Source organism: Sceloporus occidentalis, unplaced genomic scaffold, assembly GCF_023333645.1.
Source record: "Sceloporus occidentalis isolate IW3139 unplaced genomic scaffold, rSceOcc1.0.p SCAF_2, whole genome shotgun sequence".
Taxonomy (NCBI): Eukaryota; Metazoa; Chordata; class Lepidosauria; order Squamata; family Phrynosomatidae; genus Sceloporus; species Sceloporus occidentalis.
In genome coordinates this window covers 186,618,610-186,636,280 of record NW_028316982.1, presented here as the reverse complement: position 1 = coordinate 186,636,280, position 17,671 = coordinate 186,618,610, and the positions used below count along the sequence as shown (strand labels likewise).

At 43.7% G+C, this 17,671-nt stretch overlaps 2 protein-coding genes across 9 annotated transcripts in view; one reads left to right on the top strand and one right to left on the bottom strand.

Moving 5' to 3' along the window:
- Positions 1 to 1,094: 1,094 nt before the first annotated feature.
- LOC149319462 (diamine acetyltransferase 1) lies at positions 1,095 to 7,166 on the bottom strand. Of its 3 annotated transcripts, none has more exons than XM_089511761.1 (6): positions 6,831 to 7,166; positions 4,713 to 4,764; positions 4,526 to 4,609; positions 2,927 to 3,028; positions 2,805 to 2,845; positions 1,095 to 1,666 (listed from the first exon to the last, which is right to left on the bottom strand). In XM_089511761.1, the coding sequence occupies exons 1-6, from the start codon at positions 6,894 to 6,896 to the stop codon at positions 1,496 to 1,498; spliced, it is 516 nt and encodes a 171-aa protein (XP_089367887.1). In that variant the 5' UTR covers positions 6,897 to 7,166; the 3' UTR covers positions 1,095 to 1,495. The 3 variants fall into 3 exon arrangements, with proteins under 3 accessions (XP_089367887.1, XP_089367888.1, XP_089367889.1); XM_089511762.1 differs by lacking the exon at positions 6,831 to 7,166 and adding an exon at positions 5,265 to 6,569; XM_089511763.1 differs by lacking the exon at positions 2,927 to 3,028 and having other exon boundaries at positions 6,831 to 7,163.
- A 3,029-nt stretch (positions 7,167 to 10,195) lies between these two features.
- Positions 10,196 to 17,671, top strand: part of ACOT9 (acyl-CoA thioesterase 9) — a 30,338-nt gene continuing 22,862 nt past the window's right edge. For 2 of the 6 annotated variants that reach the window (XR_016280194.1, XM_089511755.1), the window contains exons 1-2: positions 10,215 to 10,376; positions 17,397 to 17,488. Coding sequence is in view for 4 of the 6 variants with exons in the window: in XM_089511755.1 (XP_089367881.1) it covers positions 10,363 to 10,376; positions 17,397 to 17,488 (106 nt within the window). In the remaining 2 variants the exon portion in view is untranslated. Of the gene's footprint in view, positions 10,377 to 15,990; positions 16,009 to 16,031; positions 16,185 to 17,396; positions 17,489 to 17,671 lie in introns of those variants that run through there. The other 4 variants (XR_016280195.1, XM_089511756.1, XM_089511759.1 and 1 more) reach the window with 4 other exon arrangements.

Below are 17,671 nucleotides of genomic sequence, written 5' to 3'. Positions count from 1 at the left end.
GAAGGAAAATGCTTGGAAACAGCTTTTGCAAGCCATGAATATGTCACAGAAGCAGTAGGCAGATACCGAGTTGATGAGGAGGGAAAAAGGATTGTTAGAATACAGCTTGATGGGTCTGTGAACTGATTGAAAAGGAAAGTGAAAATGTGATAGATTGCATGATATTGTATGATTTTCCCATTGGTTTATACTGCTTGGTTGCAGTGAGGACAGAGCAATTCAACCCAACTTTGAACTTTATCACATGGGGAAAATTGGGGGTTTAAACACCGAAAACCATGTGGAAAATCGTGCAATCACAATTAACATTTTCACAAACATCATGATTAAAGAAATAAACGAAATAAACAACAAAAAACTATTCATCGGACTTCTCCATGCAAGATTTGTTGCTGTCTATTCCCAGGATAATGGCACTTTAATCACGACGTCATGTGAAAATGTTAATCACAATTGCATGATTTTCACTGTTTAAACCCCCGATTTTTCCTGTGTGCTAAGTCTATACAAAGGGGAATCAGTAAGCAGGCCTCCTTTCTTTTCCCACCATATTCAATACTTTATCCCCCTACTATCATGTTTTCCTTCTGCTGCCAGACTGGAACATCCTTTATGATGAGGCCAGTTAAATTTCTCCAGACCAGTATTATTTATATCAAAATCTCACAGAAAACCTTTTATTCTAGGTGTCCAGTACCATATTGGAAACTTTCAGTGTACCTTCAAGTCATTTCTGAACTTATGGCAACCCTAAGGTGAACCTATCACAGGATTTTCTTGGCCAGATTTGTTTGAGGGATGGATAGATTCCCATGGCTTTCTTCTGTGGCTGAGAGTTTGACTTGCCTACTGTCACCAAATGAATTTCTATGAGCCGAGTGAGGATTTAGATTCTGGTCTCCTAGAGTACTACACTCCAAACACTACACCATGCAGGTCTTGAAGTTAACAATGGACAAAGAAGAGGAAATATGAAGGATAGCATACTGGGCTTAGTAACAAGTTAAGTTTTAACAGAAGCAGGAAACATTTCATGGCTATGTAATACATCATGAACTGGAGCAACCAAAACCCAGATTAAAAGAGGATACCAATTTATTGTCACTAACATGAAAAACATAGTTTATTATGAGCAAAAATAATTTAATAACAAAAATAATAGCAAAAATAATTACAAAACCTCTACTGGTGTCATTATGACACTTACAAGAATGAAGTTATACACAATATACATTTTAGGATCACAAATATACTGATAGGAGGATGGAGACAAGCACCTCAACTGACTCTGCAACTGTCACCAACTGTTAGACTGGAGTCCTAAAAATCCGACACACCATTTTATTTATGCCACTGATAATGAGCCTTTTGAATCAGGGTCCATACAACTATTTCAAAATAAACTATTTCAAAATAAAGTCATTGAAAATAAGGTGGGAAGACAATATTAAAAAAGAAATAATTGGAAAAATTTGCTATTGTTCTGCAAAATTCTTCACTCTTCAGATGCCATCTTTATCAAATACTCCTTGTCTATTTTGAAGAGTCTCCAGCCTTCCTCAGACGACAGGTCAGAAGCTCCCCGTCGCTTGTAGAACTTGATGGAAGGTTCATTCCACTCTGCCACTAGGAAGTGCATGCTGCTGCAACGACATTTGACAGCCATCTAGGGAAAGCACAGAAGGTATGAACAACAAAAGGAGTATTTTTGTGTCCTGGGGCATGATTGACAGTGATTATTTTATTTCATTGACTCCCTGCTGAAACTATTCTTCATACTCCCAAATTGTCTTCCCCTTGGAATTGCTCAAGAAATTAATGATTTCAAGATAGCTTCTTGAAATACTATATTCCTAGTATGCTTACTAATCACTTTGTAATCTTAAAAATTTACATCAATTTAAAACAATTTAAAAAAATACCACAGTACAACATAAAATATCTGAATGGTATGGTAGACAACAAAATAAGCAGACAGTCATACATTCCAAAAGTATTGTGCTATTTAATTGGAACAAAGTTTATGGGACCCTGGACTAAGGCTGAATCTGCACTGCAAAAATAATGCGGTTTGGCCATGGCTCAATGCTGGGATCTCTAGTGTGTCATGGCACCAGAGCGCTCTGACAGAGAAGGCTAAATATCTCACAAAGCTACAAATCCCAGAATTCCACAGCATTGAGTCATAGCAATTAAAAGTAGTGTCAAACTGCATTATTTCTGCAGTGCAGATTTGTTCTAAGTCGCATTCCTCTTAGGCACATGACTTCTTGTTTCTGCTGGATTTGTGAGGATGGCAAATCTGCCACTCTCAGAATTATGATTCAGAATGTTACCACACACACTTTGGTGTGCTACTATGAACAATAATGTGGGTTTGGTTGGGAACGTGTTTCTACAGTTATTGCAATAGCTGTTTTGTATGAGATCCATCAGATGACTATTTGTTACCTGTGAGGCGTTACAGAACCTTGAATGAACGACGTGTCAGCAACAATACCCAGTGGTATTAAGTGTGGTGCTGTTTAACTGGACACTTTAGAAAATAGGTTTCTGTTACATGATGGAAAGCTACCAGTGACTATAGTCAGCCTTTCAAATTATAGATTTTTCACCTGCAGATTCAACTATCTATGGCTTAATTTAAAAAAAAATATCCAAAAAGCAAATCTTGATTTTGCCTTTTTATCTAAGGGACACCATTTTACTACCCCATCGTATGTAATGGGACTCAAGCATCCATGGATTTTGGTATTCCTTGGGGTTTCTGGAACCAAACCACAACAGATAGTAAGAGTACTTACCTTACTCAGATTCTTCAGAATTTCTGAACCAATGCCCAAGCCTAAAAAGGAAAGAATTGCAGTTTTTAGTAATGTGTTTAGAAGGCTTGCATCTCTAGTAGTATATGATATTCCTTAATTACCTCTGTACTCATTCATCACAAAGAAATCTTCAAGATATAACAGTTTTCCAATCCATGGATCATAAGTGAAATAATACATGGCAAAGCCCACGATACTATAACCTGCAACAAAATTATATATTTACCATAAACAAACATACCAATATATTTAAAAAGCAATGTTAGTATATTTTAAGTCTTACATGCATATGTCAAAATGGTAATTCTGAACATGCAAAATTAATTTGTTGAGCTACAATAGGCGAAGTTTATAATGCAATGTCACAAGGACTAATGTCCAAGTAGAGTAGAGATTCCCATTGAGTAAAAATGGTCTCAGACTGCTCCAAAGCTAGCAGCACATTTACTAGGTACAATTAGCAGAACGTTGCTTCAATAATCAGGAACTGCACTACTGTAGTAGATGGAAAGTTGGGTTGACATTATTCAACTAGTACAGTTTTCTGCTAGAGATGCTCAGCACACAGTCTATTTATACCACGTTGAGATACAATTCAGACTTCTTCAATTTTACACGGCAGATCAGAATGTTATTATCTCAGCTCTGTTTCCTTTTACATTTTGGAACATGAGATTCACAAAGCAAAACCCCTCATGTTTGTCTTCTAAGTCAATTTATGTTCACAATGCATTCACTCTTTAAGAGAGACTGCAGCGTTGCTTTGTCTGTGACAGCCAAGTTTAAAACTCAGATTTGATCTTTTATTCATGAAACGTTTTATACATGTGATGAGGCACAGAGATACACATAGGATTTCTGATCTACCGAGTGTTTTGCATATGCTTTTTCACTTTCTTTTCGAGGTCAATGTTTGGGAATAATATTCATCCCTGGAGACCTTACCTCATATATCATGATCATCTACTTTATTGTGTAACGGATCTTTTAGTTACCTCCCCGCCCATCCATGTACACGGAAGGGCCATGTACATGGCGAAGCTAGAGACTGTAACCTGAAGATTGGGGACAAATTGAAGAAAACATGTGATTCAACAGGATTACAAAGTGATAAATTAGGGTCAAACAAGAACAACCATGTAATGAACTGAATTACAACATCATTATTACTATTATACCAGGTTCTCCATGGTCTTCAAAATAGCTGAACATTTCAGAAGAGACACTGGATTGGATCCAGAGCTGGCTCCCACTAGCGGGCGCACTCCCTGAGTGCAGTGCTCAGTACACTCTAGCCAACAAGAAAGGCAGGGGAGGTGATTTTTGCCAATTCCCCCCTCCCCCTGCAACCCCCCCAGTACCACCTCCCACAGTTCCAGAGCATACATTCTGGAACATATTTTAGGGAGGAAGAGTGTAGGAAGCTGCAGGGGGAAATCAGCAAAAATTGCTTCCTTCCCCATGCTGCCATTGGAAATACTCTGCTGGCTCGAAAGCCCTCTGCAGACAGAAGGAGTTCTTCCATTTGCGGAAAGCAAGGTCTGGATCCAAGCCAACATTTTCACATTTCAGTAAGCTTAAGCATTCACCCTCAGCACCAGGCAGACCTAAAGACTCACATATTGTCCCTAACATTATTTAGGTTGTTGTTTACAATCTGTTCTTTTATACTAGAGGAACTAAAAAAAACCAAGCTTCACCTTCAGGAGTCCAACGTTCTTTTGGCACTTCTGCAACGAGGCAGTGGTAGAAAGGGTGTTCTCCAAAGCCATCTTCAAGTAGATCTGCAGAACAACAGCAAATGGATTATTTTGATACCATTTTCCTTCCCTTGAATGATTTTTATTTTTACAAAATTGTCCAGAGAAGTTGATTGATAAATATTACCTTTTTCAGTCAGTACTACTTGATCCTCCATGTCTTCATATTTAGCAAGCGCCTGCCAAAACAAAACACACATGTTTTGATAGCTTTCATTGGTCTGTCTTTCTTGTTCCATACAAATGCAGAGAAAACCTATTTATTTTTCCTTTAAAGAACACTTCTCTCACCTACATAAAATACCATGTCTGCTGTTGTTATAAGAAATGTGAACATCTAGGAAATAACTATATAGATCATGGATAGTCTACATCATAAAAAGAACAGCAAAAATAAAAAGAAAAAATTAAAAAGAAGAAAAAGAAGACTGAGGCTGCAATTTTTACACTTGTCTTACTGAATACAACAGGGCTTACTTCCGAGTAAACACTGATAGGTCTGCAATAGACGTCTTGTACAATATTACCTCAGTGCACTGAACAAACACAATGGGACTTACTTCCCAAGTAAAGATTTATGGACGTGAGATGGAAACACGCTTTGAACTTGGAATGTGACGAAGAAGAGCATGAGCAACAATTCAGTTAATGAGTTTAAGTTAAACAAATGTAAACTCACGTTAACGTTAGGAAATGTTCCTTGCATTAAAAGGCCCGTCCCATAGGAGATTACAGTCTGACTAAGGTCAGATCTAATCCATTATAAATAGGTCAACCTCTCTTGCAAAAAAGTTCAACCAGAGGAACTGTTGACTCACTTTCCATGACGTCTGATCCCCCCTCCCCTGGTTTACAGCACCAGCTTTGAGATGAGGGAGGAGACTGTACAGCCTCTTGCACAAGACCAGGGAGGGGATGTTTTGCTAACTTGGGAGGGCAAAGTGTTTCTGCACGCAAGAAGGGAGGCTGTTCAGGTATGGCACAAACAGTTCTCATTAAGAGCAGATCTACCTTTGCCCCCAATCTGTATTTTCCAAGGCATTTTCAGTACAAGTAGATTATGGATTATGGGACTCTAAAGGCACACACAGCTCCACCTTCCAGAACAATGGATGTATACTGGAATCCCACATGTTTACTGACACTTCAGTCCAACTCAGTCCAAAGGGGCTTGCTTCCAAGTAATTAGGTATTTAAGTTTTGTGTATGGGGAAGAGAGGCCTAATTACCCCAAAGACACCAGATCTAGTTAGATCGTGGAAGATAAGCCCTGGGGAGCACAGTGGGCCCTTGGTATCTGCTAGGGTTTGGTCCCAGGACACCCCCCCCCCCCTGTGGATACCAACATTAGTAGATGAAGTCCTACTAAGTAAATAGTAAAATGGTATCTCTTATATAAAAGGGCAAAATCAAGGTTTGCTTTTTGGAATGTATCTATTTTTGAACTATTTTCAAGCCAGGGATGATGGGATCCACAAAAAATCCTTGGATGTAGGAATGAGTGTACTTGGATGGGAGTGAATGCTAGGTGCTGCATTTCAGGGGAAGGGAAAGCCACCTTGCCTGAGAAACCCCCATAGAAGTGACTTGGGAGCACACACACACACACACACACACACACACACACAGCTGCCATCAGCACTGATCCAGACACAAACTTCTTGCAGCAGCAGCTGATGTGGAGCAAGACAAGCAAGAGCAAAGCCCTCCCCCTTCTTGTTTTTGAGGCATCTTTCTTTCCGTGCGCATGCGTGCTTTCTTCAAAGCCTGGAGCCATCTGGAGTTAGAGGACTACATATAAAAAAAGGCAGCAGAGTTTTGTGTGAGTCACCAAAGGCTGCCCTCCTGGCTGCCTGGCAATAGCCCTGACACCTTCTTCCCCTTTTCGGTTCAGGCTCCATTTCCTTTTTAAGGGCCATTCTGGTCACCTAAAAAGAGCTCCATCTGAACAGAGATGGCTGGGAAGATGCTCTTTGTGGACTACAGCTCCCAGAATCCCCATCTGCTGAGTAGCAGCCCCCCTTCCCACCCAACACCTGCATGCCCCCCTCTGCTCTCTTTGTTCCTCGTGTGCCTTCTTCAAGTTGTTTTCCATCCTAGGGCAACCCTATCATGGGGCTTCCTTGGCAGGTTTCTTCAGAGAGGGCGTGCCCTTGCCTTCCTCCAAATAACCCGCTTCGAGAGCGCTTTAAGTCTTTAAAGCGCTCTGGAAGCGCCTTATCCGTGCGCCCAGACGGCGCCGTACCTTGATGAGCCGGAGGAGGTCGGCGCAGTCCCCGGGCCTGGCGGGGCGGATGTGGAAGGAGGCCATTTTCGGCGGCGCTTCCCTCTGCGTCCCCCGCCTCGAGTCACCAGTCCCCGGTAGTTGAAGAGCAAGAGGAGCAGCTTCTTCATTCGCAGAGGCCCCGGAGCAGAGGAGGAGGCGGAGGCGGCGGAGGCACTGGCGCAGTCAGGCGGACAGCATCCCTCGGCAGAGGACGACAGCGACGCCCGCTCTTGCTTTCTTTCTCTGCCCAGCAGCAGCCTGCCTCCAGGGCTCTATATAAATGTGTTCCTCGGCGGCCCCGCCTTCCCCGCGCTTCCCTCCGAGGAGCGCCGGGCGCCGCCTCCACTGACCTCACCTTCCTGGGCCTCCTCCAGAGAGAGAGAGAGAGAGCGACGCCTCATGGGCCACACTCAGTCAGGCCTCAGGCCGCCACTCTAAGCCCCTCTCGCCCTGAAGGAGCCCAGTCACACAAGCACAGCCCCACACGCCCACGCCCGCCTTTTAGCCACGGATACAAACACCCACCGCTTCAGATAGATAGATGTCTCTGTGTGTGATATGATGATAGATTATATATATGTCGTGTGTATGTGATATATATGACAATACATTATATATATGTGGGTCATATATATGATGATAGATTATATCTGGGTGTGTATGATAGATAGACAGGTTTTTCAAGCCGTGGATGGTTCAAGACATGGATAAAAATAACCTTGAGAGGTGTCTCAAGACACATACATCTCGCTCTTTTCCACCCGGACCACAAGTATAGACAGTTTCACCTATCTATCTAATATATATATCTATTCATCTATAAATTTTAATCTATCTATCTAATATCTAACCATCTATGTAATATAATATATATCTATATGTAATACATCTAATATATATTTATATGTATCTATCTAATGTATATTTCTATCAAGATATATATATATATCTAATATATGTTTATCTAATATATCTATGTAATATATCTATCTAATATATATTTACATCTATCTATCTATCTATCTATCTATCTATCTATCTATCTATCAATCTGAGATGGTTATACTTGTGGTCCTAGTGGAATATACTGTGTGTGTGTGTGTGTGTGTATATAGAGAGAGAGGTATATATACATCCATCTATAGAGAAATATATATATACACACACACACACACACACACACATATACCTATACAGTCAGCTCTTATACACAGATTTTTTATACACAGATTCAAGCATCCATGGTTTGAAAATGTTCCAAAAAGTATAAATTTCAAATATGAAACCTTGATTTTCCATTTTTTATAAGGGATGCCATTTTGGTATGTCATTATATTTAATGGGACTTGAGCATCCACGGATTTTGTTATCCACAGGGGATCCTGGAACCAAACCTCAGTGTATAACAAGGGTCCATTGTGTGTGTGTGTGTGTGTATATATATATAGAGAGAGATGCTTTCAAAGTAGTGGAGACACACCCCAGGCATATCTACTTACCTCAGCTTCAACCCCATTGAACTCAGTGGGAATGGCTTCTGAACAGACAGTAATATGGTTTCACTGTACAAAGAAATGGTTATAAAACAGGGTGTTGTTGGACTGCAGTTCCCAGCATTCCTCACTATTAACTATGTTGGTCATGGCTGATGGGACTTGCTGGCCAACATTTACAGAGCCACCTGATTTCCACCTTTATTTTATTTTTTAAAAACATTTTTATTCAGAAACAAAACAAAACATAATTCTCAGCATTTCAAACAAATTACACATCATTTCCTTTTAGTATTTTTCCAATTAATAGCTTTGATCCCTTTTACATTTTCCAATATCCTTTCAATATTCAATATTTCTGCCTTTGTTTTAGAGTAACCTGTAGAGTCATTGACACCCAGAACTCTTTGCTCTTCTGCTTCCTTCCTTGTTCCTGTTCCTAAATAAAGATCATTTTTCCTAGCCATGTGATTGCAGCAAACCACAAAACCTGCACTGTGTTGCTTCTCTGAAAGCTTGCCTTCCAGATCCAGAAGAAAACCAACACACCATCCACTCTGTTGCTGGCTATATGTTTTGCCTCCCAAAGCTAGAAACAGAAGTAATTTTGTTTTTTCTGGATTAAATATATTTCCAGTCTTACTGGCGACACGGTTCAGACGAAATGCTGCCAAGGACCTAACTAAAACAAGAAAGCAAAAGGAAACAGTTATTGTGACGCCCCTAATCCTCCCCAAACACTGTGGGAAAGAAACTGTGAAAAATAACAACCAGAAGAAGATTTATCCTAAGAGAGCAAAACAGGCAGATAGGAATTTGCATCAGAGGTTTGGTCTGTCTAGGCCTGTACAGTCAATGCGGACAGGATTCCTGAGAGGATTAGATCCCTGGTGGTCTCCCATCCAAGTACCAATCTGTCCTCACCCTGGTTAGTTTATGAAGTGAGACGTGCCTCTTTTTGTAAACAGTAGCTTATGTTGAAAGTCCCATTAAACACATGCCTACCCACACTGAGAGCCAGCATGGTGTAATGGTTTAAGTGTTGGGGCTACAACTCCGGAGACCAGGATCTGATTCCTCGCTTGGCCATGAAACCCAGTGGGTGACCTTAGGCAAGTCACACTCTCTCAGCCTAGTCTGAGGAAGACAAATGCAAACATCCTCTGAACAAATGTTGTCAAGAAAACCCCATGACAGCTTCGCCTTAGGGTCACTATAAGTCAGAAATGACTTGAAGGCACACAACAACAACAACAACAACAACAAAACTACAGCAGAGACAACATCTATACAAAACGTAGGCCTGTGACTCCCACAGTCTCTTCCTCTTGGATGCTTTTGTAAACAAATTCTGCCTGAGGAAGAAGCCAGTGGAGCTTCCAAACCTTGCACAGTGTGTTTTGTCTATTTTGGCTGGCCAATAAAGCCCCCATTCTTTGGTGGGTTTTGGATTTTATTGAGCTATCCCTGTTTTTCATAGGTAGCCTCTTTCACAGCTACCCCTGACTATGGGCCAAAACACCCTGCAGAAATAATCCAGTGTGAGACTGCTTTAACTGGCTCAGTGCTAGGGAATCCTGGGATTTGTAGTTTATTGTGGGTGGCACAGAGCTCTCTCTGACAGAGAAGGTTAAATGTCTCACAAAACTACAGTTCCCAGAATTCCCTAGCACTGAGCCAGGGCAGTTAAAGCCCTCTCAAACTGGGTTATTTCTGTAGTGTTTCGGAGCAAATGTCACAAGCCAGAGGCACTCACCCCTGTCTCTGAAATGGAGGAGCCCGGCTCCCAGTGGAGGAGACCAGCCTTGGGAGGAACCATTTGGGGGAAGAGGGGTGAACAGCAGTAGAAGAAGAAAGCTCTGCTACTATTAAGACCTTGGCAGCCGAACCAGCCAGCAGGGCTGAATTCCTGACCGAGGCGTGGCGAAAGAGCCCTCCAGCAACAGGAAGCTTCAGGCGGGGCTGCATAGGCCAGTTCCCAAAGGGGCCAGAGGTTGGGGTCTTGCAGCTCCAGCAGAATGCTGTCCCGCAGGTAAGGCCAGCAGACTCTTGCTTCCCTTGGGCCTTTTGTGCAGCTGTTTTTATTTTGGTTTCTATTGTGCAAGAGCAGAGAGAGGAGACCCTTGGGGCTCTGGAACACAGGGCCAGGCCCTCCTTCCTTCCTCCCTCCTTCCCCTTCTTTGCTTGTCTTCAGCACGCGGGTCGGTAGCAATGGCAAGTGCATTTCTATACCACTTATCAGTGCACTTAAGCACTCCTTGAAGGGTTTACAATGTGTGCCCCCAACAATTGGAGAAGAGAAGGTTAAGAGGTGATATGATAGCCCTGGTTAAATACTTGAAGGGTTGTCATATTAAGGAGGCAGCTAGCTTGTTTCCTGCTGCTCCAGAGACTAGGACCCGGAGCAATGGATGCAAGCTACAGGAAAAGAGATTCCACCTCAACATTGGGAGGAACTTCCTGACAGTGAGGGCTGTTCGACAGTGGAACACACTTCCCCGGAGTGTAGTGGAGTCTCCTTCCTTAGAGGTCTTCAAACAGAGGCTGGATGGCCATCTGTTGGGGATGCTTTGATTTGGATTTCCTGCATGGCAGAATGGGGTTGGACTGGATGGCCCTTGTGGTCTCTTCCAACTCTACACTTCTATGATTCTATAACAAGCTAGGTACTAATTTTAGTGACTTAGAAAGGATACAAGGCTGAGCGGACCCTGAGCGGACCCTGATTGGATTGAGCCCACAACCTTGTGGTTTGTGAATGAGTGGCTCCAGTACAGGCATTTAACCACTGTGTGACCAAGGGAGTTGCTGGGGGTGCAGAGTGCAGGAGGTGACATACCACTGCTCCTCAAACACCTGCCTTTGGGCAGAGTTCGCCTGTGTCCCATTAAAATGCTGAAGAGATGGGGTGAGAGGCTCACTAGATTACTGCACTACACTCTTATAGCGCTGTTATTCCACTTTAACGGCCCCGGCTGTCTCCTCCTGTTGCATTCTGGGACTTGCAGTTTAGCATTCTCAGCCAGAGAGCTCTTAGGCTTTACTGAACTACAAATCCCAGAATGCAACAGGAGGCAGCCAAAGCAGTAAAAGTGGAATAGCAGCAATATAAGTGGATAGTGCAGTAATGGGGTGTGAGAATGAAGAGGCCCCAGTTTTCAAATTTTAATTTTTTAAATTAAATTTTATTTTAAAATGTTTTAAAATTTTATTTAAAATGTTTTTAAATTTTATTTTAAAACATCACATTTTACCAATTTTTCACTTCAGCCGCATGAAGCTATGTACAGTCAGCCCTCCACGTTTGCGGCTTTGACTTTTGCGGCTTTGGTTATTTGTGGTCTTGATTAATATGTTCTCTCTGGACTTGTTTTTATCCCCTTCTCCTTTTGTATCATGTCTTTTTAGATTGTAAACCCAAGGGCAGGGAACGGTCTAACAATTTGTAAGGTGCTCTGAGAGTCTTTTTGGCTGAAGAGTGGGGTATAAATACTCCAAATAAATAAAATAGGAATCTCTAGGTCCTCCAGTGCAACTCTGCCAGAAGTTGACCGTAGACTTGTGCTGGAGACGTTCCTTGAAAAAACACTCCTCTAGGCATTTGTAGGTCCTCCAGCATGATTCTGTGGCCTGTTACAGACTGCCAAAATAAAGCTGCTTCGAGTCTCTTTGGAGGTATGCTGTTTAAATGATGCATGGGTCCTAAGAATCCGGAAGCTGCACCAAAGCTGCACTCCAGTGCTTAGGAATGGAGTGTGGCTTTGACGCGACCTCCGGACTCTTAGGACCCATGCATCATTTAAACAGCATATCTCCAAAGAGACTCGAAGCAGCTTTATTTTGGCAGTCTGTAACAGGCCTGTGATTAACTTCTGGCAAATGTTGACCATAGAGTTGCACTGAAGGACCTGGAGATTCCTAGAAAGGTGTTCTCTCAGGTAAAAAGAATAGTGGTTTTGTTTTTTTTTGTAATTTGCGTTTTTTCCGCATTCACGGGGGTCCTTCACTCTTATTATTATTATTATTATTATTATTAACCTTTATTTATAAAGCGCTGTAAATTTACACAGCGCTGTACATACAATCTTTTTAATTGGATGGTTCCCTGCCCTCAGGCTTACAATCTAAAAAGACACGACACAAAAGGGGAAAGGAGAGGTGGTGGGGAAGGGGCCTCTCTAGTAGGGTAATACATATGAAATACATAGCAATACAGGAAATGATTCAATAAAACAGGCAAGAAAAGAACATCAAATAGCAAGTGACAATTCTGCAATGCCTGGGAACGCTGCCCTGAACAGAATGGTCTTTAACTCCGTTTTGAAGCTGGTTAAAGAAGTGATGGCTCTTGCTTGCGGGGCAAGAAGGTTCCAGGAGTGAGGGGCAGCAAGTGAAAAGGGGCGAATCCTAGATGGGGTAGAGGAAATCCTGGGCTGAGACAGCAGACCTAGACTACCAGAACGGAGGGCCCTAGTGGGAAGGTGAGGAGAAAGAAGGTCTGATAAGTAAGGAGGGGCCAGTCCATGGAGGGCTTTAAATGTCGACAGCAGGAGCTTATACTGAATACGAAAAGGGAGCGAGAGCCAGTGAAGGGATGCCAAAACAGGAGAGATATGGTCAGAGCACTGGGCAGTAGTGATAATCTGTGCAGCTGAATGCTGGACAGAGATTAAAGGATGGAGGTGAGAAAGAGGAAGCCCAGCCAGGAGGACGTTACAGTAATCAAGTCATGAGATCACTAAGGCATGGACCAGGATCTTGGCAGTAGAGGTGGAGAAATATGGTCGGATTTTGGCAATATTGTACAAAAAGAATCTACAAGCCTTGGCTGTGGTCTGGATCTGAGGGATACACGACAGAGAAGAGTCAAAGATAAAACCAAGACTGCGGGCTTGCTGGACTGGTTGAATAGAAATGTTGTCCACAGAGACAGAAAAGGAGTGTTGAAGGGTGGACTTAGGAGGAAAGACAAGAAGCTCCGTCTTGGACATGTTGAGCTTCAAACGCCGATGGCCCATCCACTGCGAGACAGCTGTGAGACAAGATGAAACTTGCTGTTCAAGCCTTGGAGAAAGGTCAGGGGTAGAAAGATATAACTGGGTGTCATCGGCATACTGATGGTAGGAAAAACCAAAAGAGCTAATGAGTTTACCTAAGGACAGTGTGTAGAGAGAAAACAGAAGGGGATCCAGAACAGAGCCCTGGGGGACTCCAACAGATAAGGGAACAGGAGAAGTCTGGCCCCCTGCAACTACTGCAAAAGATCTGCCAGACAAGTAAGATGGTCCACCCTCGAAGGCTAATGGAACCCAAAAGGTTCCAGGAAGCCCTAGAGGGATACATGGTTGGAAGTGACGGCGATTCTGTTGATGCCCTGACTGGTATCTGGAATACCGGTCTCTCGAGGGCTATACACAGTATCGCTCCCAAGCGCCCTCTCAGACCCGCTTCCAAACGTAAGCCCTGGTATATGGAAGATCTCCGGGCAAGGAAGCGGGGGCTGCGACGGCTAGAGTACCGTTGGCGGAAACACCTTCGCTTAGACGACAAGACTCTCCTAGCCCAACGGTTAGAGGACTATGGAGAGGCGATACGAGCAGCAAAGAATTCGTTCTATGGTGCTCGCATCGCGTCCGCGGAGTCGCGGCCAGCAGAGTTGTTCAGGGTAGTCAGAGAGCTAACTCAGCTCCCTCCTGCCCTGAACCAGATCCTTGAACCTTCTAAGGCCTGCTGTGACCAATTTAACAACTTCTTCGCGGATAAAACTTCTTGGATAAGCGAAGGTCTTAACGCTGACATTCAGGCAGAACCTAGGGTAGAGGCATCCAGAGCCTCCGTGGACTTTGTTAAACTGGATCGGTTTGAGTTGGTAAGTACCGATGATGTGGACAAGATCCTCGGAAGTGTTCGGAAGACAACCTGCTCTCTCGATCCCTGTCCCTCGTGGCTAGCAGCCCAGGGGGGACCGGCTGTGACTTTATTGTTACGCCGGATTATTAATACATCCTTAAGGGAAGGGCAATTTCCATCTGATCTTAAATTGGCCATTGTAAAACCTTTATTAAAAAAGCCCTCCCTCGACCCCCTGGTACATAATAATTATCGGCCAGTTTCACTGCTGCCATTCTTGGGGAAGGTGATCGAGAGGGCGGTTGCAATCCAGCTTCAGGCGGTCTTGGATGAAACGGATTATCTGGACCCATTTCAAACTGGCTTTCGGGCGGGTTACGGGGTTGAGACGGCCATGGTCGCCTTGGTCGATGATCTCCGTCTGGGCATCGACAGGGGAAGCGTGTCCCTGTTGGTGCTCTTGGACATCTCAGCGGCTTTCGATACCATAGACAATGGTATCCTTCTGGGGCGCCTGGCAGAGGTGGGAATCGGGGGCACTGCGCTCCAGTGGTTCCGGTCCTACCTCTCCGGGAGGTCCCAGATGGTGCAGCTGGGAGACGTGTGCTCCGATGAGAGGGCCCTTAAAACTGGGGTCCCTCAAGGAGCCATTCTGTCTCCCATGCTATTTAACATTTACATGAAACCGCTGGGAGAGATCATCCGGAGACATGGGGCGCGGGGTTATCAGTACGCTGATGACACCCAAATAATTTTCTCTATGTCTCCGACTGATGCAGTGACTGAGGATGGCGTCTCTCCTCTCGTGGCCTGTCTGGAGTCAGTAATGGGCTGGATGAGGGAAAACCGACTCAAGCTGAATCCAGAGAAAACGGAGGTACTCGTGATAGGTTCCCCTGGTCCGGGAATGGCGGTGGTTCCACCTGTCCTGAACGGGGTCACGCTCCCTGTGAAGGACTCCGTGCGCAGTCTGGGGGTGCTTCTTGACTCGTCCCTTCGCCTGACTACTCAGGTGAATGCGACGGTCAAGAGCACCTGTCATCAGCTTCGGCTTATTCGCCAGCTGCGCCCATACCTGGCCCAGAGGGACCTTGAAACTGTGGTACATGCTCTGGTAACCTCGAGACTGGACTTCTGCAATGTACTCTACATGGGGCAACCCTTATACCAAACCCGGAAGCTACAAATGGTGCAGAACATGGCAGCCAGGCTGGTCACTGGTACTTCCAGGGCCAGCCATATAACACCGGTGCTAAAAGATCTCCATTGGCTGCCCATTCGCTTCCGGGCGCAATATAAGGCGTTGGTGATGACCTATAAAGCCCTAAATGGCTTGGGCCCAGGATACCTGAAGGACCGCCTCTTCCCATACATTCCGCCCCGCACCCTCAGAACATCTGGGCAGCAACTACTTAGGGTTCCCGGGGCGAGGTTTGTCTCCACTACTAGGAGGACATTTTCCATCGCCGCCCCAGCCCTTTGGAACATGCTGCCCATAGAGCTCCGCTCAGCTACCTCCCTGGCCCAATTCAGACGGGACCTAAAGACCTTCCTGTTTGGGACTGCATTCCCTGATTAAAGTCCCTTAGGCCTCCTTCCTCCGCACTGGCAAAGGGACTGGCTAACCCGGGGCTTTTTTTGTCTTTGTTTTTGATGAAATTGTTGTATGGTTTTATTGTTTCTTCTACTGTTTTTAACCTGTTGTAAACCGCCCTGATCTGTTGGAAGGGCGGTATATAAATAAAATTTTTATTTATTATTATTTATTATTATTAAGATCTAAACCAGTCAAGAACAGAGTCTGAGAACCCAAGGTCAGAAAGTATATCAACTAGAAGACAGTGATCAACGGTGTCAAAGGCTGCAGACAAATCAAGAAGGATGAGAACAGAGTAAAGGCCATTAGCCTTGACCTGTAAAAGGTCATTCGAGATCTTAGTGAGAGCTGTCTCTGTAGAACCTCAGCGAATGTGGAGGGAGCACTGTATATGTAAATACATTTAAACTGTGTGTGTGATGTTGTAACTGAAAAGTATAATTTTAATTTTGCTAGGTTTTTATGTCAAAACTATTACAATTACATCCAGCAATATACAGGAATTATGATTGTGAGTAACATTAGTTAAAAAAATTGTTAAGGGTTCTGTATGGTGTGGAATGGGAGAAGGTTGATGGGGGTGTAACACCATGAGTTACCACACCGGGTGACACCAAACCTAGTGACGCCACTGTCTTAATGCCCAGTTTCTGGCATTTGGCCTTCTCTGGCTTGGATGGGAGAGGAGCTTCTAGAGCAGTGGTTCTCAAACTTTTTTTCATCCTTGTGATCCCCTTTACATCTCCATAGGCACATGCTCTCAGCCTCAGGGGAAGGCTGTGGCAAACCTCCTCTGAACAAATCCTGCCAAAAGAGCCCATTGGGTCGCCATAAGTCTGGAAGGCACACATCACCACCACCATGGACATTACAACTCTCCCTTGCTCACTAAAAATTCCCAGGAGGAATTTCAAAATGTCCTCCTTTTGGAGCATGACTAAGAAGCAGAAATGTATGTTTATAGGACTATTTTTGACTTTTATTTTGTAACGTCCTACATCTCCCCCCAGTGTCCTACATTTCCCCCTGACTTGTCCTCTTTTGCAATTAGGACATCTGGTCAACCTGAGTGTGCATATTTCCATTTGCACATTCACATATATTCATATTTGAATATTTTTATAAGGAAATAAAATTGTTAAGATTAGAACAGTTTTATTGAAATAAATTCAGTACTTTACTCTGTTGTTGTTTTGTCCCTTCAAGTCATTTCTGACTTATGGCGGCCCTAAGGCAAACCTAATATGAGGTTTCGTTACCATCATTTCACCCACAACTCAGCCTTTTTCATTGTCATATCTCAGGTATTCCTATAGCAGTAGTGGTATAACTTGTGTTCTGTCAGTATAGTGGGGCTGTTCTTGTATATCAGGGTGTAATGGGGTCTAACTGTTGCTGGACTGCAGCTCCTAGCATGTCACACTATTGGCTATGTGGGCAAGAGTTAAGGTGGAAGTTAAGAAGCCAATAGCATTTGGAATGTTATATGAGTCCTATCACTATTTTCCATCATGAGGGCCAGCAGACCTCAAGGACTGTGCCCTTAGTGTATGCTATGGTGATACAATTTGTGTTTGACAGGGTTCAATTCTTCTTTTGGTGCAGAGTGTTTTTGTTACACAAGGTCTGTCCTGTCCTGGCTAGGAATCTGACATCATCCACCAGTGGCTCCCAGCCTACTCAACATATGGAAGAAGGTAATATATCAGAGCTATGCAACACGTGAAATATGACCAGTAAAGCACATCTGCTTTTTTTACAGACTGTCCTATAAAAGAATAAGATAGTGGTAAAAGTGACACTGTACCTTGTGGTTTTATCTCAGTACATCTTGGAATCTGCAGGATTGTGAAGGAGGAAATATAGTTGCAATTTTTTTA